Source organism: Anolis sagrei, chromosome 4, assembly GCF_037176765.1.
Source record: "Anolis sagrei isolate rAnoSag1 chromosome 4, rAnoSag1.mat, whole genome shotgun sequence".
Classification (NCBI taxonomy): Eukaryota; Metazoa; Chordata; class Lepidosauria; order Squamata; family Dactyloidae; genus Anolis; species Anolis sagrei.
In genome coordinates, this window is record NC_090024.1 from 36,107,656 (window position 1) to 36,130,247 (window position 22,592).

General features: G+C 42.5%; 2 protein-coding genes across 3 annotated transcripts in view; both read right to left on the reverse strand.

Annotated features, from left to right (window-relative positions):
* Positions 1 to 13,895, reverse strand: part of LOC132774967 (Y+L amino acid transporter 2-like) — a 29,268-nt gene extending 15,373 nt beyond the window's left edge. Inside the window, exons 1-2 of one of the 2 annotated variants that reach the window (XM_067467367.1) lie at positions 13,541 to 13,895; positions 4,506 to 5,027 (exon numbers count right to left, since the gene is read on the reverse strand). In XM_067467367.1, the coding sequence (XP_067323468.1) occupies positions 4,506 to 5,010 (505 nt within the window). In that variant the 5' untranslated portion in view covers positions 5,011 to 5,027; positions 13,541 to 13,895. Of the gene's footprint in view, positions 1 to 4,505; positions 5,028 to 9,638; positions 10,129 to 13,540 lie in introns of those variants that run through there. The other variant, XM_060775573.2, reaches the window with a different exon arrangement.
* Positions 13,896 to 17,698: 3,803 nt separating this feature from the next.
* Positions 17,699 to 22,592, reverse strand: part of RIPK2 (receptor interacting serine/threonine kinase 2) — a 30,222-nt gene continuing 25,328 nt past the window's right edge. The window contains exon 11 of the mRNA XM_060775572.2: positions 17,699 to 22,425. Coding sequence (XP_060631555.2) covers positions 22,088 to 22,425 — 338 coding nt within the window. The 3' untranslated portion in view covers positions 17,699 to 22,087. The remainder of the gene's footprint in view (positions 22,426 to 22,592) is intronic.

A 22,592-nucleotide genomic window follows, 5' to 3' on the forward strand; every position in this document is an offset into this window, starting at 1 on the left:
TGCAATTTTCTGAATCAGCACCCCAAATAACCCCAGGATCAGGCCTAAAAATGAAGACACCAAGACACCCCTGCTTCCAGGTGCTTCCAGGGACTGCCTCACCCCCTACCAACCGAGAGATCCCTCCATTCTGAGGACAAAGATCTATTGGAAATTCCCAGTGTCAAGACCTTGCTGTCAACGGCAAAACATCTTTCATCCAAGATCTAATCTTGGAGGAACGGGCAGATCTGGCGTGCATTACGGAGACCTGGCTGGATGAAGCTGGAGGAGTTAATTTGACCCAGCTTTGTCCGCCAGGATTCTCCGTACAGCACCAGTCGAGACCTGGAGGGCGGGGAGGCGGAGTTGCGGTGGTCTATAAAAATTCTATCCCTCTGACCAGAGGCCCCATCCCACAGTCAACCAATTTCGAGTGTGTCCACCTGAGGGTGGGCGACCGGGACAGAATAGGGATTCTGTTAGTGTACCGCCCACCTCGCTGCACTACGGTCTCCCTACCTGAGCTAGCGGGGGTGGTCTCGAGCCTGGCATTGGAGTCTCAACGGCTTCTTGTGCTGGGGGACTTCAATGTACATGCCGAGACTACCCTAGGAGGAGCGGCTCAGGACTTCATGTCATCCATGGCAACCATGGGGCTGTCCCAACAAGTATCTGGCCCCACCCACTGTGCGGGACACACATTAGATCTGGTTTTCTGTCAGGGATGGGAGCAAGGTGGCGGTGTTGAGGAGTTATCCACCTCTCCGTTGCCATGGACCGACCACTATCTGGTCAGATTTAGACTCACCACACCTTCCAACCTCTGCAGAGGTGGGGGACCCATTAAGATGGTCCGCCCCAGGAGGCTTATGGATCCGAACGGATTCCTGACGGCTCTTGGGGATTTTCCTGCCACCTCGGTTGGTGATTCTGTTGAAGCCCTGGTATCTCTCTGGAATGGGGAGATGACTAGGGCCATAAACACGATTGCTCCGGAACGTCCCCTCTCAAGTAGCCGAGCTAAACCAGCACCTTGGTTCAACGAGGAGCTGGCAGCGATGAAGCGAAGGAAGAGGAGACTAGAGCGCGTGTGGCGTTCGGACCCGAGCGAGTTAAATCGAACACGGTTTGTTGCCCTATTAAGGGCATATGCCGTGGCAATAAAGGCGGCAAAGAAAGCTTTCTTTGCGGCCAATATTGCGTCCGCAAAGAACCGTCCGGCGGAGTTGTTTCGAGTTGTCAGAGGGCTATTGAACCCCACCATTCCGGATGGGAACCCTGACAACTCGACGGCCCGCTGTGAAGCATTTGCTCGGTTCTTTGCGGACAAAGTCGCTTTGATCCGCTCTGGCCTGGATACCACGTTAACGGCAGTCTCTGAGGATGTAACACGAGCATCTGCTTGTCCGATTTTGATGGATTCATTTCAATTGGTGAAACCCGAGGATGTGGACAAGATACTTGGAGGAATGAGAGCTACCACATGCATCCTAGACCCCTGCCCATCCTGGCTTCTAAAGGAGGCCAGAGGGGGATTGGCCGAGTGGGTGGAGGTGGTGGTTAATGCCTCCCTTCGGGAAGGCAATATTCCAGCCAGCTTAAAACAAGCTGTAATAAAACCGCTGTTGAAAAAACCATCACTAGACCCCACTCAATTCGTCAACTATCGGCCTGTTTCCAATCTTCCCTTTTTGAGCAAAGTCCTGGAACGTGTGGTGGCCTCACAACTCCAGGTATTCTTGGTAGACACGGATTATCTGGATCCGGCACAGTCTGGCTTTAGGCCGGGACATGGTACCGAGACAGCCCTGGTCGCCTTAGTGGATGATCTCCGCAGGGAGCTCGACAGGGGGAGTGTGTCCCTGTTGGTCCTGCTGGATCTCTCAGCGGCCTTCGATACCGTCGACCACGGTATCCTTCTGGGACGCCTCGCGGGAATGGGCCTTGGTGGCACTGTTTTACAGTGGCTCAGGTCCTTCCTAGAGGGTCGTACCCAGAAGGTGTTGATGGGGGACAGCTGCTCGTCCTCACAACCATTGTCTTGTGGGGTCCCGCAGGGTTCAATACTGTCCCCCATGTTGTTTAACATCTACATGAAGCCGTTGGGAGAGATCATCCGGAGTTTCGGGGTGCGGTGTTATCTGTACGCAGATGATGTCCAACTCTGTCACTCCTTTCCACCTACTTCTAAGGAGGCTGTTCAGGTCCTGAACCGGTGCTTGGCTGCTGTGTCGGACTGGATGAGGGTGAACAAATTGAAGTTGAATCCAGACAAGACAGAGGCACTCCTGGTCAGTCGAAAGGCCGAACGGGGTATAGGGTTACAGCCTGTGTTAGACGGGGTTACACTCCCCCTGAAGACGCAGGTTCGCAGCTTGGGTGTAACCCTGGATTCATTGCTGAGCCTGGAGCCTCAGGTCTCAGCGGTGGCCAGGGGAGCATTTGCACAGCTTCGGCTCGTGCGCCAGCTGCGCCCGTACCTCGGGAAGTCGGACTTGGCCACGGTAGTCCACGCTCTGGTCACATCCCGCATAGATTACTGCAACGCGCTCTACGTGGGGCTGCCCTTGAAGACTGCCCGGAAGCTCCAGATGGTCCAGCGCTCGGCAGCCAGGTTGCTAACAGGAGCAGCTCTCAGGGAGCATACCACTCCTCTGTTGAGCCAGCTCCACTGGCTGCCAATTCCCTACCGGGCACAATTCAAGGTGCTGGCATTAGCCTACAAAGCCCTAAACGGTTCCGGCCCCACCTACCTCTCCGAACGCATCTCCTCCTATGAACCGACACGGACATTAAGATCGTCCGGGGAGGCCCTGCTCTCGGTTCCGCCTGCGTCACAGGCACGGCTGGCGGGAACGAGAGACAGGGCCTTCTCGGTGGTGGCCCCTCGGTTATGGAATGCCCTACCAAACGACATCAGACAGGCCCCTTCGTTGCTGGCATTTAGGAAGAAGCTCAAAACCTGGCTTTTTGAGCAAGCGTTTGGCTAATCAGCGCAATGGTACACAGAATGACGGTAAACTGAATATAGGAACGGCATAAGGATATGAGACTGGATCTTGGTTGCGATCGAGGCATTGTATGAATGGTTGTGTGTGTGCTATTGGATGCTGTGTTTTAATTGTTATTGTTGTGATAATTAATATTGTGTAAACCGCATTGAGTCACCTATTATAGGTTGAGAAACGCGGTATAGAAATAAAGCAAATAATAATCTAACAGCAACCAGACGCAGAGCCTTTACAGCAGTGGCACCATCACTCTGGAACACTCTGTCACCTGAAGTCTGTGCCTTGCGGGACTTATCAGCTTTCCGCAGGGCATGTAAGACATACCTGTTTCGACAGGCCTTTGATTGTTGATATTGCTGTTTTAAAATTGTTTTAAATTGTTTTTAAACTGTGTTAGATTTTAGTCATTCTTGTAAGCTGCTCCGAGCCCCAGGGGAGTGGCGGCATATAAGTTCGAATAATAAATAAATAAATATGGAACGGCTCCACTCAGAGGGAGAGAGGAGGGGGGGGGAGAAGCAGCAGTCAGAAGGCTTGCTGTCATGCCTTTCGTGAGTAGTCAGCCTCTCCCCTCCCAACATCCTCGTTGCCTTGGTACTATAAGAGGGTTTTGCGAGACCAGTTGCTCTTGTTGCAATGGTGTAGTAACGGTGAGGGCGTGGACCATATTTTAGTTCTTGGGGGCCATGGACCACAGGTTGGGAACCATTGATTTAATTGCACTGCAGTACCACAGTATGCTCTTCGTAAAAAAAAAACCTATTACATTATTTCATCTAAGACTTTCTCAGACTATGGGGAGATTTTCCAGGTACTAGATACTTTGAAGGCAAAATGAGGTTAGAGATGGGCTTACACATATGCAACCAGTATGGCTACAAAACAGAATACCGCTATTCCTGCTGGAACCACTCAAGAAAGCTTTGGCAAATGCAGAAAAAAAGAAATTTTTGCGACAGCTGAAACCAGCTCTGATTGGATTAGTAGCCAATTATTTAAAAGAAGCCCTGAAGCAAGCTGAGGGTCTGTAATGTACCTTAAACCACTGACAGGGCACTAAAAAAGAAGTCATTACCAACTGACAACAACTAAGAATGTGTTCTTGTGATGATAAGAATAGAGTTTGGCATGTAGAGCTCGTTCCAGCTATTTGATGACCTTGAATGCATCTTTTGATAGATAGTTTTAGTTAATAACACAAAGAGTCACACTGTTCCTGATGTTTCCCAATGGGAGGTCCTTAATTTTACCATGAAGAAAGGGCCTAACATTACCTAACTATTTCATGTCTTATCTGTCCAGGGTTTTCTTCCTTTCTCCTTACCATTTGCAGTACCATAATTGCCCAGTTATGAAACCATTCACCAACCCTTGAATTTTGCTGAAATGACAGAAATATATAGTTACGATCTTTTTCTTGCCCACTTGTCCCCAGAATAAAACAGAGATTCAAGCTTCAAACCTGTGTAATGAAATTAAATGTGCACATTGGTTGATCACAGTCGTACTTACAGATGCAGGCAGCCGCAATCAACCGGACTGCTCCATAGGGTGGTTCACAGAATGGAAAGATTGGCTGAACAATGTAGTTAGCAAAAGTGATGGCTATGACTGCTTGAGTTGTTGGTTCAATAATAAGCAAGGAAGACCACAGTCTGATAAAGGCTATGAAGCCACCAAAGGCTTCTAAAATATAAGCATAGCTTGCTCCTGATTTAATGATGGATGTCCCCAGCTCAGCATAGCACAGTGCTCCAAACAATGAAAAGATCCCACCAAGGGCCCAGAGAAGGAGCGAGAGTCCATAGGAGCCACTGTACATCAGAACTCCCTTGGGTGATACAAATATCCCCGAGCCAATCATGTTCCCTATTATTAAAGAAATGCCATTCAACAAGGTGATTTCTTGTTTCATCTGCATTTTTTCCTTCTTGTCCTCTGCCACTGGGTCCAATTCCTGTAATCCATTCTTGGGCGTATTCTTTTTCTTGCAACACACTGTCCAAGGGCCTGTCATCTTCAGTTAATCATTACCTGGAAATGAGGAGAAGGTGAGAATATATTTGTCTGTAATGCTTTTTAAAAAGAACGTCTCGTCTCAAAGGACAGAGTTGGAAGGGAACAGCCTGAGTTGACTGTCACCAAGTGAAGGCAAGCTCATCTTTGTTATCCCTGGCTATGGAAAGAAGTCATGTGATCGTAAGATTTATCAAGAATCCCAAGGCTACCTGGCTGTAGATGCCTCTTCATCAGTAACTTGGAAAACCATTCTTTGAACTGTATCTTCTAGAATCTCCTGCCTGATCAGGGACTTGTATTCCCAAAATACAATTTTCCCAAGCTCAGCTATTCATGCAATTCATGTTTCTCAAAAATATGTTCTACTCAATTCAGCAGGGCTTTTTTGTTGGTAAACATGCATCGGATTACAACCAAATAGCACAGTTCTTTATATGTTTGACACAAAACAAACAAGCAAAAGTAAATCCCACTGGATTCAGTGGAGATTTCTCCAAAGAAATTAGATACAGAATGGCTGATCTGCCGTGTTTCCAACATGAGGGTGATATGAATGAATGGCCATTTGCATACCAAAAAGACTGAGTAGTGAACAATAGCAATTATGGCATATGTTCTTAATATCTTAAATGCACCTAATTGCATCTGATCTTAGACGTTAAGCAGAGTCAGTTAATGACAACATTGACTGGACTATGAAAAGGTGGGGAACACTTGGAGAAAACTCCATCTCAGTCTTTCGAAACAGTTACCTGAAACAGTTACACTGAAACCCAGTACTGTACATTGGATCAGTTTGACCCTGTTGCTTCACCCATTTGGCTGCTCTCCCAAAAACAAACTTGAGCGAATGAGTTTGCTTTGCCAATGATTTAGTTACTCATTTGAACTAGTCTTCTTTGGATTGTTTACATTCTTCCCAGAAGAAGTGACCCTGGAGGTTTTAATTGCATACTTTCTGTGACAAAATGCCCTTTCATTCTTTTTTTCATGTCAAAAGTGTAAACTTGATTATAAAGGTCAACCACTGAATTCCAATCAGTTTCAAAGGGGGAGGACTAGAAGGTGAAACCAGAGATTATATCAATTTTATTTTAGCTTGCAGAAGTATTTACCACAAACAGAGGAGATATGTTTTCCTTAAGGGCTCAACCTTGAAGAAGTTGGAAAGAAACAGATGGCCACATGACAACCTGAGCCTGCACCAGATCAAGTCTAACAACAACAAAATGATGGAAGTTCCTATTTGCAAATACTGTGAGGATTATACTCTTAAAGATTTTCCCATATATGCTTCCTGATCAGGAAGAGCCAGCATGGCATACTGGGTTGAGCATTGGACCATGGCTCTGTAAAGTAGGTAATGGAAACCCACTGTTTGACCTTGGGCAAGTAACACATGCTTAGCCTCAGAAAATCTCATTATAGGTTTGTCTTAGGGTCACCTTACATCTGAAGGTACTCAATAACAAGCTCCCTAATCTACAGCTTCATCTACACAACTCTGAATATTTAGAACCATTTAATATGCTGACTTATTCATACCATTTTTAAATGTCAGGAGCAACTTGAGAAACTGAAAGTTGCTTCTGGTGTGAGAGAACTGGCCGTCTGCAAGGACATTGCCCAGAGGATGCGCAGTTGTTTTGATGTTTTACCATCCTTGTGAGAGGCTTCTCTCATGAGAAGCTGGAGCTGACAGAGCGAGGTCATCCACACACTCTCTGGATTCGAACCTCCGACCTGTCAGCCTTCAGTCCTACTGGCACCCATTGCACCACCAGGGGCTCCATTAATACCAGTGAAATGAAAGATTCACATGCACCCCTTGCTCTCATTATTTGTGCATGTTATTAAAACAAATAGGCTGAAGGGTTGTAACTATGTCCAAATTACACAGCTGAGGTTATGCTGCACATTACCTTGACAGTGGGATAAAACAGGCAGTTGTTGTCTACACATATGACAGTTGTCACGCTAGAAGTAGATTCCTGAGAAGATGTGCACTATTTTTATATTGAGATAAATTGGACATTTGTCATCTACAGTATCTCAGGATATGGTCTGAAGACTAAAGGGACAATCGACTTGCTGAAGCTAGATAGCTCTTTGATAGACTACCACCTCGATATCCTATACTTACTACATTTAGTTCCATGATGGTAATAACATGGATACTAATAATGTACATTAAATAAAATGTTTTTATTTATCAGGAACAAACCAAGGATACAGTTGTAATGTATTTTAAAAAGCACAGTTTAGAAACTTGACATTACATTAAATGTCCTTTAACCAGTAGCTGGCCACTTGGAGTGCCTCAGACTGCATTGTAATAGGTGGCCTGTGGTTTGTTCTTCTCCACACTTGCATGTCATGGACTCCACTTTGTGGCCTCATTTCTTAAGGTTGGTTCTCCATCTCATGGTGCCAGAGTGGTCTGTTCAGTGCCTTCTAAGTCGCTCAGCCTTCTGTGTGCCTTGGAGGGAGTCTCTCATTTGGTATCAGCCATAGATTGAGAAACTGCCTGGACAACTTAATTTACTTGGCTTTTAAGCCCTCCTCATCCCGCACAATCACATGGCACTCCAGTCTCCAAACGGGTTTCTTATAGGGCTTCCATTGGTGGAAGGAAACCAGAAATTCATCAGAATCAACTTCTTGATTGACATGAACAGGTGGCTAATCCAGGGCACTCCAGCCAGAAATGATTGTTGGCTCCCACAGATCACTCATTATGTGCTTGTTAGAATTTGGCTCTGCCAGTTATGAGAAGTTCAGCTAAGGTAATGACTTCTCAAAGCAGCAACTTACTAAACAGAGGTGAATGATCAACTATGGCCCCCTTTCCTTTCGTTTGAATTGATCCAAATGGGCGAAATAAGTAGTGACTCTGCATACAAATGAGAAGGCAATACTCCAGAATAATTTATTTTGTAAAATAATTGCCATCAATAGATGATACAATACTTGGTTGGTGAGCAAATTGTTAGATTAAGACTATGTAGGGAATATATTTTCAAGGCCAACGCTTGAGACTGAAGGATGTCCCTTGTGATGTAATGCGGGTAAGCCCCTTGGTGATGTCATTAAGCACAAAATATTAAGCACTGACCATAGTTGCACTGAGTTTACATTTATTTTTTAAAAAAACCAAGTCTAAGAAATAAGGAAAATAGATACATCCCCCCCTTTCTGAAGAACAGAGACTGGGCAGGATCCTGAAATCTGCAGTTTCTACTGGTAAACGTCTATTGAAACAGCTTTGTCAAATCAAGCTTAGTATAGTTGCTAAATTCATGTTGCTCAGGTTGTGGTGGTGACTAGGTGGGCTTTCGCACAATTAAAAGTTGTGCAACATTTGCACCTGTACCTTGGGAAATCAGACTTGGCCACAGTGGTCCATGCTCTCCTTACATCCAGGATATACTACTACAGGATCTACTGTGTGGGGTTGCCTTTGAAGACTGTTCAGAAGCTTCAAATAGTCCAACGAGAGGCAGCCAGGTTAATAACTGAGGTGGCATACAGGGAGCACACAGCTCCCATGTTGTGTCAGCTCCACTTGGTATCTGTTTGCTACCGAGCATAATTCAAAATGCTGGCTTTGGCCTATAAAGTCCTAAATGGCCCTGGCCTAGTTTGCCTGTCCAAATGCATCTCCCTTTACGAATGACTGCGAAGACAAAGATCTTCTGGGGAGGCCCTGCTCTTGGTCCCATTATGGTCACAGGCATGTTTGTTGGGGACAAGAGAGAGGGCCTTCTCAGTGATTCCCACCCCCTACCCCACCAGCTGTGGAACTCTCTTCCTGGTGATATTAGATCAGCCCCCTCCCTCCTGTCTTTCCAAAAGATGGTAAAGACCTGGCGGTATGGCCAAGCCCTTGGGGCAGTACAATGAGGCAATAATAGGAAACCTACTCCGCTGACCAGAACCAGCATGGTGTTTTGAGATGGTTTTAAACAGCTGATTTTAAAGTAGATATAACTGATTTTAATGTTGCCGTATATATGTTATGCTCTGTCCTGAGTTCCCTTTGGGGTGAGAAGGGCAGAAAATAAATGTTCCAAATACATAAATAAAATTTGAGCTGATCTCGGTTGTATCAAAATGCAGAATACAGCTATTGACAATATTCAAATGCAAGCTGTAAGAGAAATGTTTATCATTTGACCACGTGTTGAATCAGATGTAAGCCAAGTACACAAAAACAGGGCTTGATTTATTCACAAGGTATATTCCCTAAAGGCAAAGTAACAAAACTATAGTTACGAACATTACTTCAGATCTTGGAAAAGTTGCATTACACTTTCCAAAATTCCACATTTAGCATGGACAGGGGCAATGCGGGGGGAGGGGGGGGTGGATACTGTCCATTAAAATACATGATAATACATGCTTACTCACCACTAGAAAGAAATTGAAAACATTCTTCCCTTAAATGATAAAAATACATCTTGCCTGTTTCTGCTTGTCCACAGGGTTGAGAACATTCTTATGGTGGTTTGACTTTAAACAAACCAACATAAGCTTTGTCCTCCAAGTAACCCATTTCTGATGCAAATCATTTCAGAACATTAAACTTATTTGGAGCTGGCAAAGAAAGGAATTGTTAGGGCTTACCTAGGTATCACCGATGTCCTGCTTCGTTTAGAAAGAAAGCCGCTGTTTAGTTCAGGATTGGAATAGTGACCTCATGCTCCAAGTAAGTAAGTAAGTAAGCAAGCAAGCAAGCAAGCAGCTGCCTCGTGAGGAATGGTAAGTGATACGAATATGAATGACCCCATTCTCTGTCCCTCTGCTGCTGCAATCGCTGCTATTTGTGTCCTTTATAACAGGGGCTCCCAAATCAGCAGCAGCAACCCAGCAAATCGGTTTTCTCCAAACAGCTCAAGTTTACAAATGAGCACCAATGTTTAGAGCTACAGCCAAGCCCTTTCTTTCCAGGATTTCTTAGAAATGCATAATGTTAGCTTGAAAATAAAGGAAACTGTCTAGCCAGTTGTTCCTGACATTTCTTCCTAAATTCCTAGAATTTTTCATTATGACCTTTGATACTAAAATCCTGAAGTGGTTGCAATGGGATATTTTACACAAGATGTTGATTTAAAACAAACTATTTTAAAAGAAGAATAAGCGGAATAACTCTAAAGCTAAGCATGAGACAAAGCAGGAAAAGCATCCATTCATGAGTCACTCATTCAGAGCCAACTCACCAAAGCAGATGAAGAGGCAAGTTTCATGACATAGTAAGTCAGAGTTCACTTGGTATTATTGTGTAGGAAGGTGAATGGCCTGACTCCAAAGGCATGGTATGAAAATTTCCTTAAAAACAATGGGATTTAGCGTGCAATTATATATAAGAGTTTCCTCACAATGTAATTTCTTTCTGAGGACTCATCTACACAGTCTTAAAACCCATGTTTTTTCCAGATTAGCCTGAGGGTATTCAGAACCAACAAAATCTAAAGGGAGGTTTTCCCACTGTATTCTTGGAGTATCCCATCAGTTCTGATATCATTTGTCAATGTTTTCTCTTCAGCTATATATGAAGGGCACCAATAAACGTGTAGCTACAATGAGTCTGTCACAGTACACAGAAATGTTTCTCAGGCTGGATCTACACAGCCATATAATCCAGTTTCAGAATGCAGATTAACTGCATTGAACTGGATTGTATGAGTCTACACTTCCATATAATCCAGTTCAATGCAATTCATCCACATTTTGAAACTGGATTACTTGGCAGTGCAGATCCAGCTTCAGGTGCAAGAAACTATATAGATTTTTTAAAAGATAACTTTAACATTTGTTAGGCTGGGATGCTGGAGATGTCATCTGTTTTTGCCAATATGACTGATACACAGGAATCCTCTGAACAAATCCACCCCACACCCCAGGATTCACAATAGGTTTGACTGGTGTTACCATAAGTCGGAAATTATTTTAAGCCACTCAGCAACAGCCACAGTTAAAGTGAAATCACTATGGACTAATTAAATATGGACTAAGCTCATTTGCCAAATGCAAACAAAAAGTGTCAATCATACCACCAAATCACTGTATGACTAACATCAGTCTGAGTTGGATCTGAAAATAGAATATAAGTTTCTACAGAGATGGTAAACCTGGGTAAAGAACTCGACATCTATGCCTACTTTCCTATCACTTTAAGGCCTCCTTCAGGCTGAAATCAATCAGTCAGGAGTGGCCTTAGCTACAGGTTCCTAATATTTTCTTCATGTGTACTATACCCATGGATATCAAAGGAACAGTAATGTTGGAGTGTGAGGGAGGAGATGTGGCAGCCTCAAGCCTCCCAAATCAGACATTAAATCTGAACCACATAGTCCCAGAAATCAACAGATGGAACACGTTTATTATCAATTAGAAGTCAAGCCCTTTCTCTCCTATCACTCTGCATTTATCCATGGCCCAGTTGAAACTTTTTAATGGGGAGTTTTAACTTGGGACTTCATCAAATCGGGCTCCAGCTCCTCCTAGGACATTTCCAGGACAGAGCCAGGATGGAGTCTGCTGGAGCCCATCACATGATGCAGAGCTACTTCCAACAGGGCTCTATCTTGGAAGCTTCCTAAAATGGAGCCCTAAGAATGGGGACAGCATGTGTGTGGGGGTAATTCCCATGTGATAGGGAAAGCGGCAATGTGGGGTGCAAGACAATGATATCTCCCACTGTCCCATGGATTTGCCATAATGACCAGTGAATCTCCCCACTGTCACTTATGTTACAGACCTCCATGTGATCATCTTGTGTTTCAGACTGTCAGGCAGGAAAAGAGGTTGTGATAAGATGATGCAGTTGAGGCAGAGCAGTGACTTGTAACCTCTTCACATGGCCCTTTTGGGCCATGCCGCTGCCCAGAGTGCCCTTCCTCCTTCCCTCATCACATGATAGGGACGGGACAGGGTGCGTAGGCACCCTTTCCTTCCCCTCATCAGATGGCAGAAAGGGTGGTACTTTCATCCCCCTTTTGCCATCGCATGGCAAAAAGGGGAGGCAAGTACAGGTAGTTCTACCAGAGTTACCCAAACAACCCTTTCCTCCCCGAGTTGGAAGAGAAAGTGCCTTTTGGTGCTTCTCCTTCACTTTGGGAGGAATATGAGCAAGGTCTGCTGTGTGTCATGTGATGACACACAACAGGCCCCATCCAAGCCGCACATAAAAGCAGCAAAATGGGGTAAACATACCCTGTGTGAAGAGGTCCCTAGTCAATCAAATCACCTTTATCAAACTGATAAATCATTTATATGTGCCAAAGGTTCCTCTTCCCTGTTTGTGCAAGACTGATGAACATTTGCTCATTATATTTCTAGCTCTTTTTCTGCCTTTTCTGCACTTACACACTCTAGTTAACATATTTCAAGGCATTTAGCTTTGAAAAGGGATCTTGTAGCACCTTTTAGACTGGGATCCCATAACTGACCATATAATGGAACTGCATAGACCAGGCATGGGCAAACTTTCTAACTTGGGGGCTGCATGCTACCACTCACTGTTAGGAGGACTAGCTTCCCAGTGATAGAAGGCAGCAAGGGAAGGAGGAAGTAAAGAGAGAAGGAAGGAAGGATGAAAGGGAGGAAGGGAAGGATGAAAGTAGAAAGAGGAAAGGAGGGAAGGAAGGAAGGAAGGAAGGAAGGAAGGAAGGAAGGAAGGAAGGAAGGAAGGAAGGAAGGAAGGAAGGAAGGAAGGAAGGAAGGAAGGAAGGAAGGAAGGGATGGTTGAGAGAGGAGGGTATGAGAAAAGAGCCCAAGGGGTCGCATCTGGCTCATGGGCCTAGATTTGACCATACAAGGTGTATAGACTATAATAATGCAATCCAACTTATTGAACTACATCAAACATTACACTGAAATGAGTTTCAAACTGCCTTAATATGTCACTGTAGATGGGGCCCAAGAGAAAGAAGTTGGTATGATGATGCATCTGATGAAATAAACCTAAGTCTATGAAAACTTATGCTGCCAACTTTGTTCTCTCATTTAGCCACAAGGGTGCTTGTAAGATAGTTTTGCATATTAATATTTCAGGCTGATACAGCTATGCCTTTTAAAACCAACAAGTTTATTGACACAATATCTACAATTAAGGTGGACATTAATTTTCTGGATCCTCCTCCTCAGTTTGCCAGGACAAAAATCAACCTTTTTTGTGGTGGCATGTAATGATGTGCAATACTCACTGTACTTCATTCCTAAGAATGTGCTGCATTACAGAGACTATAGACAGAAAACATGACAATAAAAGGGATTAATACAGTTAGAGGTAGCAATACCATTTGTTATCAGTCCACACACAGGACAGAGATCAATTCTGATTGTGCAAAATTGATGGCCCTTTCCTCTCCTCTTTGATGGTCTATCTGCCTTTACTTCTTCTCCAAGATCCAGAGGTGGTTCCAACATCCTCTAGCATGAGCCAGATACCAGGAAAGGAGGCATAACTATTTGTTGTGTCTAACTTTTTAAAAAGGTCTCATGAAATAATAATAAAAAAGACTTACCAAGACTCACTAGTTAGATGTCCCCTGTTGCTGAAGAGTGTGTTGAAGGACTGGAGTGAAGCAAAGTACAGGCAGCCCAAAAACCTGAAAACAGCCTCGTCAGTTGTGGGCAGCAGCTTAAGAAGTTAATGAGTGTAAGAGAACTATGAGGCAGACAAAACAAGGAGGCCAGGGTCAAGGAATGAATTTGTATTCCTAAAGTTAAAGCGCAGCTGGAAGGAGCTTACTGAGCACAGCGAAGCCATGGGGATGTGATCCAGGCTGGTCAGGACTGCCTTGTTTTTTCCTCCATCTGTCTGCCAGGTTTTTTTCTTCCTCTGGAGTGCTTGTTATTCCCTCTTCTCCAACCATGACTGTCTTGTATCTTGCACATGAATTCCAGCAGCTTGGTCTGTCATAATTCCACATGAACCAGAGTCAGGAAGAATCAGAGAGATGGCTAGAGATTTTTTTTTCCAGACACATTTGTATAATTTCGGTACTTCCTGTTGCTGCAAGTCAAGATAACAAGGGTACAGGTGCCCTCAAACATAATGTGTGTATATACACTGTAGAATTAATGCAGTTTAATGCCACTTTCACTGCCATGACTCAATGCTAAGTTGGAAGTTGTAGTTTGGTGAGGTACCAGCACTTTGACAGAGATCGCTAGAGACCTCACCAAACTACAATTCTTATAATTCTAGCACTCAAACCTGTGAAACAAGTAACACATCTGGGAAAAAACCCAAATGAAAATAAATGTTTTTGCATTACCATGGTGTGAAGTGGATTAAACTGCTGAAATTGCTGACAAAAAGGTTGGCAGTTTGAATTTGAGGAGTGGGGTGAGCTCCCGCTGTTAAGCCCAGCTTCTGCCAACTTAGCAGTTTGAAAACATGCAAATGTGTGTATATCATAAGGTACAATTTCTGTGGGAAGGTAATGGCGCTCCATGCAGTTATGCTGGCCATATGATCTTGGAGGTGTCTATGCACAATGCCAGCTCTTTGGCTTAGAAATTGATATGAGCACCATCCTCCAGCGTTGGACATGACTAGACTGAATATCAGGGGAAACCTTTACCTTTACTATGGTGTGAAGATCTCAGATAATTTTGAATTCTAGTATTTTAAGGGACTTTGCTCAAGTTTATAATCAAATTTATAATTTTCTTCCTTGTATTGTAAATATTTGAGACAAATGCTAACTTCAGTAGACTGCAGACAGTAGAACATAATCCAAAAATATTCCTCCACATTTGCTCTTTTTATTTATCAATTGCAAAACAATAATTTGCGAGGGCTTATTATTGAAGCTATACCCAGTTGGTGGGAATTCTATTCCTCCAGAATTACAGTCATAGCAGTGTTATTTTAAACCAGCAATAAATGTGAGAATGACAGAAAGTCACATGACACTCTGCATTGGTCCTGACTGTGTTGGAGGTTTAGTGCTTAAAATTAAAGTTCCACAGAACTCTTCTAAACCTATGGACACAAGCAGGAAAAGAAATCACGTATTCAGAGCTGTACAACACCAAGGTGGAAGTGGAGGGGCAGATGGTGCCACCTTCCTCTATGCTGCGAAGTCGAAAGCCAGCCAAGTTTTTTTGGGCAGGAGGCAAAAAAAAATTGCACAAGCAACCTCTCCCTCATCTTTGGCTGTCAAACAACAAATTAAAGAAGTAACCATTTCTTGCCCTTTCAGCATTCTCCCAATCTGCTGCCTGTGGCAACTGTTACAGCCAACTCCTTCTCCACATATCTATTCATAGCTGTTATGCAATCTTGCTCAAAGAAGAAAAACAAAAATAAATGATTCCAGGAGCTGTCACTTGCTAGTTGAAGAGCTATGCTTAGGAATATCCCTGCATGCCATTTTGTAAGTTAGGTACCATCCTTTGGGTTTCCAGTGCCTGGTCCTGAGCTTCAGTGCCTGGCCCATCTAGTTTCAGAGACAGGGGAGGAATCTCAGGCAAGAGCGCTGTCATGAAAAGTCTCTCTCTGTCTCTCTCCCACCTCTTGTTTTTATTCATCTTTTAGGCTTTATAGTTCTCATTGAAGGGCACACTCTCTGCTGCTGTGGTTAAGGTATCTTACTTAATGACATCATCAGGTGCAGCCACACATAACATGTCACCTGCAACAACATCGAAGTCACTTTTGCACTACGAAATTATAATATTGTGATTCTATGTTGGTTGTGATAATCCTGCAATGTGGCCTTTGGTAGGGCACTAGAGCTCTCTTGAGATAGCTAAATATTCTTAAACTACAAATTACAGGATGTTGCCCTGGCAGTTAAAGTGAACTCATAGCACTCTGTACAATTTGAAAGGATCCTGGGTCTATTTCCTGTGATATGCGCAGGACTTAGAATTTGGCCCAAAACTCTTAGGTTTTGGGGTAGCCCAGACCTGTTTTTTTCCATGTCAGGAGTGACTTCAGAAACTGCAAGTCACTTCTGGTGTGAGAGAATTGGCTGTGTGCCCAATGGGACGTCTGGATGTTTGACGTTTTTACCATTCTTGTGGGAGGCTTCTCTCATGCCCCCATGTTGGGAAGCTGGGGCTAACAAAGGGAGTTCAACCTGCTCTCCCTGGATTCAAACTGCTGACCTGTCAGTCAGCAGTCCTGCCAGAAGAAGGCTTTAACCCATTGTGCCACCGGGGGCTGCTGCCTTGACCTGTTGACCCTTAGCTATTCTTGAAGATTCTGGAAACTGTAGTCCAAAAAAGAGGCACTCAGTGCCTCTGCCAAATACGAAGCCTTTCAATAGCCTCTTCAAAGACAGCTATAGCTACCTGCAACTGGACATATAGCCTTTCAATAGCCTCTTCAAAGACAGCTATAGCTACCTGCAACTGGACTCGCCTGCAACTGGACATTTCAGTAGAATGCCTTCAAGTCATTTCCAACATATGGCAAGCCAGAGGCTAACCTATCATGGGGTTTTATTTTGGCAAGATTTGTTGTCTTCTTCTGAGAATGAGAAAGGGAAAGACAATTTCCCCCTTATAGTTGCTAGAAGTCAGAAATGTCTCTTACACCTCCTCCTCCTCATTAGATGGCTTCTAATCTTCCAAATGTGAATTACCACTCTTACAATATCTTTTTAAACAGTGCCCATTTTTCAAAACCAATGAGCAGATTTTGATCTACTTTTAGTTTGTCTGGTCTCTTTCAACATTGCCATGCAATATTTCACAGATAAAACTTTCCACGCAGCCTCTGGAGGTGCTAGTATGAAAAACTGCCACCATCAAATCCATATCGGTTGCCCATGCATTGCTCTACTTAGTGTTGTTCTGGGGAAAGCTTGTAAAAATGGTGGGGAAAGTTTGTAAACTGGTGTTCTGTTTCTAAAACTTTGTAAACTGGTGTTCTGTATATTCGATTTTAGTATGACGACTGACCACTGTAGTTTTAAATATATGCGCTTTTTAAATGTTTTATTGTAATGTGTATTTTGATATTTTACCGATTGTATGTGTTTTTATGGTTGGAAACTGGGCTGAGTCCCTCTTAAGAGGTGAGAAGCTCGGTATATAAAACTTTGAAATAAATAAATAAAATAAATTTCTGGTGAAGATAGAAAAAGGAAAAACCTCATAAAGCTTCTCAAAAAAAGATATCCCAGGAAATTCTGGTGCTGCACTTTTTCATTCTTTTGATTCAGTACTTTTCCCCCAAGGTTTTCTGAATATTACTGTGTGGAAGGGCCAATGCTTATACCTTTTCTCAAATGGAAGATGCTTATATTTATAGCTTTCTCATTGTAAATTCAGTGGCAACAATAAATGAAGGGACCGTTTTGATGTGCTCCAGAACAAAGCAGGAGAAGGTGCGGTGCTAACATTTATCCTAGTTTCTCAAATGTTTCGATTTTCCATGAAATAAAATTCTTGTTTTCCTGTCTCATTCTTTAGATTATTTTTTCTCTTCATGAGAGTTTGGAGTTGACCATAAAATTGCAAAGTGGCTGAGGATGTTACATTTGTTTCTTTTTTCTATTTCACATCTCATTTCTTTATTATCTGGCTTTTTTCAAAAGCTGAATTTAGAAAATATTAACAGGAAAAAACGGTTTTACATACACAGAATGCATGTCCTTAATTCCGTTGTTCATCCTCACTGGAGTAGACTCATTTAATCTATGGGACTAATTGATTCACAGTTCAACAATTGAATGGATGGGTTTATTCTCATTAGGTTAACCAACAGTATATCAGCCTATATCCATGTAGACACACACATACAAATACCTATACAAATATTTTTTTCTCCACATTTTACATCTTTTACATCGTTCCTGGTTAGTCAAATTGCAGGAAAAGAGATACAACATAAAATATTATGAACTTTCTAATGATAAGAGCTGTTCAACAGGGGAATACACTGCCTCTGAGTGTGGGGGACTTTCCGTCTCTGGAAGTTTTAAAGCAGATTTGATGGCCATCTGTTTGGAGAGTTTTGATTGTGAGTTTCTGCATGGCAGATTGGGTGGCCCTTGTGACCTCTTCCAACATAATCATTCTATTTCAGTCAACAAACCTTCAGCGCTTTGAAGTTCCCTTTAGGGATTACATCACCCATTTTTTCAACTGGTTTGGGCACTGAACATGTGAGCTGACAAATTCTGGGAGATATAAGAATAATAATCTGCACACATTATTCGTCGATACATCACACAGTCCTAGACACTTGGGAAGTGTCCAACGTGTGATCCAATACAACAGCCAGCAGAATGATCTTCTCTGCTGTGGACTCATATTGTGTTTCAAACAACAACAACAAAAGGGAGTTTCCTCCAAATACAGAAAGAATTTTGTATGGTACTGCTGGTCTTCAAATAAATTTTGAGTAGAGTCCCAGCAAATGCTGACAGTAGATTTACAAACAATACAATTAATCCCACATCTTAACATCAGTGTATTTTGTGTGTACAAGCCATGCTGTATGCCAGCAGTTCCAAGAATCAACTGATAAAATTAGGTTTGCTCAACAACATGAAAGCAAAACACACAAACAAAACAAACAAGTCTTCCTGACATGCAAGCACCACTGTTCAGTCCTCATTAGGTGAAAGAAGGCAAACATAATTGGCTTAATTCAGTTCATCCGTTGATTCTGACTTTTCTGCTCCAGAAGATTTTCTATATGAGACTTTTCAGGTTCTAGGAAGTCATGCAAAACCACATTGTCTCTAAGGGTCCTTTCACACAGCCATATAACCCAGAATATCATGGCAGAAAATCCCACAATATCTGCTTTGAACTGGGTTATCTGAATCCACCTACGCTGCTACAGTTCAAAGCAAATAATGTGGGATATTCTGCCTTGATATTCTGGGATATAGGACCGTGTGGAAGGGTCCTGAGTTATCTGAGTCCACATTGCAATATATCCCAGTTCAAAGCAGATAATGTGGGATTTTATTCCACTGTGTGGAAGAGGCCTAAGTCAGATAATGCTTTTGATTTGTTTAGCAATAAAGCAGTTTACTGTAGGTCATAAAAAGCATTATAAATCATGTAGATCTCTCTGCTCCACTGATAAGACTTGATCAGGTTGACTTTGGGCCCTTCCACTCATCCATATAACCCAGAATATCAAGGCACATAATCCACATTATCTTCTTTGAACTGGGTTTTCTGAGTCCATACTGCCATATAACCCAGTTGAAAGCAGATGATGTGGGATTTTATATAGCTGGGTGGAAAAGGGCCCCTTATCACACATGCAGCTGTTTTGTCAATTTGTCAATTTGTTCCAGTACGATTTTGATGCTTAGTTGCTCAAGAAAGCCATTATTCAGAAAATTAATTAGTCTCTCCTGTTATTCAGAAATGAAATCCTACATTACTTGTACATATTGCAATCGTGAATACGACAGTCAGGTTTCTGTCTTTCCACATGGAGAAGTGTGTTGCTTGAGCAAAGGACAGATATAGACTGCAGTCTTCCGCTTCTGCCCTCTTTTTGAGACAACTTTTTTCTTCTTTTGATGATAAACAGAAAACTGCAAAGGAATGGAAGGCACCCCTGATCTATTAATATTTCCATGTGATGCCAAAATTTATTTATGGCATTATTCTTTATACATCAACAGATTCCCTTTTTGGGTTTCTCTTAGCATTTTCAACTTTGAAATCCTCAACTGCTAATTTGAATCCTTTCCCTGCCCTCTGATTTAGGATTTGCACTCAAGTTTGAATGTAACCAGAGGCGGCCCTAGGTAATTTTCAACGGTAAGCAAACAGTATATTGGAGCCCCCCCCCCCCCCAACCAATCCCTGATATATGTTTTCTGTTCATCGTGGGAGTTCTGTGTGCCATATTTGGTTCAATTCCAACATTGGTGGAGTTCGGTATGCTCTTTGATTTTAGGTGAACTATACATCCCAGTAACTTCAACTCGCATATGTCAAGGTCTATTTCCCCCCAAGAGCGCCTCAAGAGCGCCCCTGGGCAAAATCAACTATACTGCAAATGCTTACTTTGCATAATGGGTTGAGCCGCCCCTGAATGTAACAGTACGCCTTCTTCTTTGAGCAACTATGCTAAAGAAGTTACTGAATCATAGCTTGTCGGACTGTCCTTTTCCGAAAGATCAGCACTGTGGTTTCCCCTTAGAATGAAATACAAGCAACTTACACAATTTCTAACCTTTTCTTGTTGTTTTTTTTAAAAGTAAGATAGTAGTGGTTTTGAACCTGTGTACTAGAAAACCATGGAGGTCATTAATGACAGACAGAGCTCTTAGAAACACACTTTGCCCGCCTTTTCTGATCTTCTACTGTGCTTTCCAGCCAGAGATCATTATAAGATGTATTCTAAAATGTGAGTTTGTTAGATCTGGTCAGCCCTCTCCACTATAAAGTGGGCCCTCAGTATATGCTGGGAATTGGATCCAGCCCCCCACCTCCTCCAACGTAAATACAAAATCCCTGGATGCTGAAGTCCCATTATATACAACAGTGGAGCCAAATGGTGTGTCCCTTATGTAAAATGGAAAAATCACGATTTGGGTTTGGGAATGAGGGAGACTGGGGAGAATATTTTCAAATCATGTTTGGCTGAATCCGTGGATACAGAATCTATTGCTATGGAGGGCTGACAGTATATCAAATCCAATTACACTATGTAACATGATTTTTACTCTTGAGTTATAAATGTTATTTCCTAATTGGTTCTATCACAAAACATGGAAAATGTATTAACTTTGTTTTTGTGGGACAGGCTGCAGCACATTTTGCTATAGTTTTTCAATGAATATCTTATGGAGTATCAACCAATTCCACATAGTTTGTGACAGCCATAAAAACAAAGGTTCTGGAGCACAACAACTACTTTCAAAGTAAGTAACACACAATTAAAGAGGAAACAACACTTTCATACAAGGAACAAAACATTTTTCAAACTTTGTTACATAGTGTTAATTCATGTCTCATAACACAAAGCTCTGCTAGAGCAGATAGGCAGTGTTCCCCCATGGCAGACAACACTGTTTTTAAAAATCCCACCAATATATGAAACCAGAGGTTGGAATACATGTTGGAACCAGAGTTCCCAGAATCCCACAGGGAGCCATGTTGGCTAGGGGATTCTGGAAGTTGCCCAAAATTGAAACTGAAATGGAGTTACTGTTTGGATAGTGTGGATTCCACTGGGTGACATTGTCACGGTGAGTGACACCAAAATGACCATAAAATTGATGTGAGGTGCTTCAGCAGAAAATTATTCTTTTTTAGTAAAAAATCTCATCAGATACAATTGCAAACACATTTTTCATAGTCCAGATTATGTGTATGGTAACAACATAACCAGGAGGCTAAAATTTGATGCCAATTTAGTTTTTGAATCTTCTAATGGGCATCCACTCTGGTTAGAGCTCTCATGATTGTTCATGAAGCACATGGTTTCATCTGCAAATACTACAAGAATGCACTGTTGTTTCTGTTGCTGAAAATTTTGTCAACATTTCTTGCATTTTAGCTACAATATTGTGATATAGTCTGGTATGGCAGGAAGTCCATGGAGTTGATACCATGAGTTATTTCACTGGGCGACACAACCCTAACGACATCACTGACTGTCTCAAGAATGACACTAAACCAATTGTATTGTTCTTCTAAAATAGTGGTTCTCAACCTGTAGGTCCCCAGGTGTTGTGGCCTACAACCCCCAGAAATCCTAGCCAGTTTACCAGCCAGTTTACGACCCACAGGTTGAGAACCACTGTTCTAAAAGATAATTTTCACTCTTGAGAAAATGTGCATAATCACGGTAAAGCTATGCATATTTTCCATTAAGTTTTGTATTTTTTTCCTGCATTCACAATATTCACAAAACACATCTGCATATGGTGATGAAATTTCAAGTGTGTGGTCAAACAATTTCTATATGTGTGTGTGCATTTTAAAATGACAAAAGGAGTCAAATAATACTTTCACTTACCAGGCCCCATTTCCCCTGAACACTTTAGTTGAGAATGCTGCAGCAGCAACATAGGGATATTTCAGAACCAGGAACTCAACTTTTAAGGAAAAAATGGCAAGTATTATCAATTCAAAGATGTTGGCCTGTACAAAGCAGGTATATTTGGATAAGGTTGGAGTCCCAGCTGTCTATTGTCTTTCAGTTTCTGCACTATGATTCTGGCAACCTCTTCTCCTTGGCTGTCAGTAGTATCAAGCAGCTGCCTGACTTTTGAGGTCCTTGTAGGCTTGGTGCTGATAAGTTCGTAATCTTCTTTCATGATTAAATCCCTTGCAAGGAGGGCATCCAAAGACTGGTTGAGGCAAGCTTCAGTCATCTGGTTGACTATTTCCTCCCGTTTATTTTGAATCCACTGGTGAGCTATGGCAAAGTCATTTTTTTGCACCGTCCTTAGTGTGAAATCTGAGAAACATAATAAAAAAACAATTCTGAAAGTAAATAAAAAGAGAAAAACAACCTGTCCTATATGTTTTCTGTTGCCCTGGAGACTAGGATGTGGAACAATGGCTTCAAACTACAGGAATTGAGATTCCACCTGAACATTAGGAAGAACTTCCTAACTGTGAGAG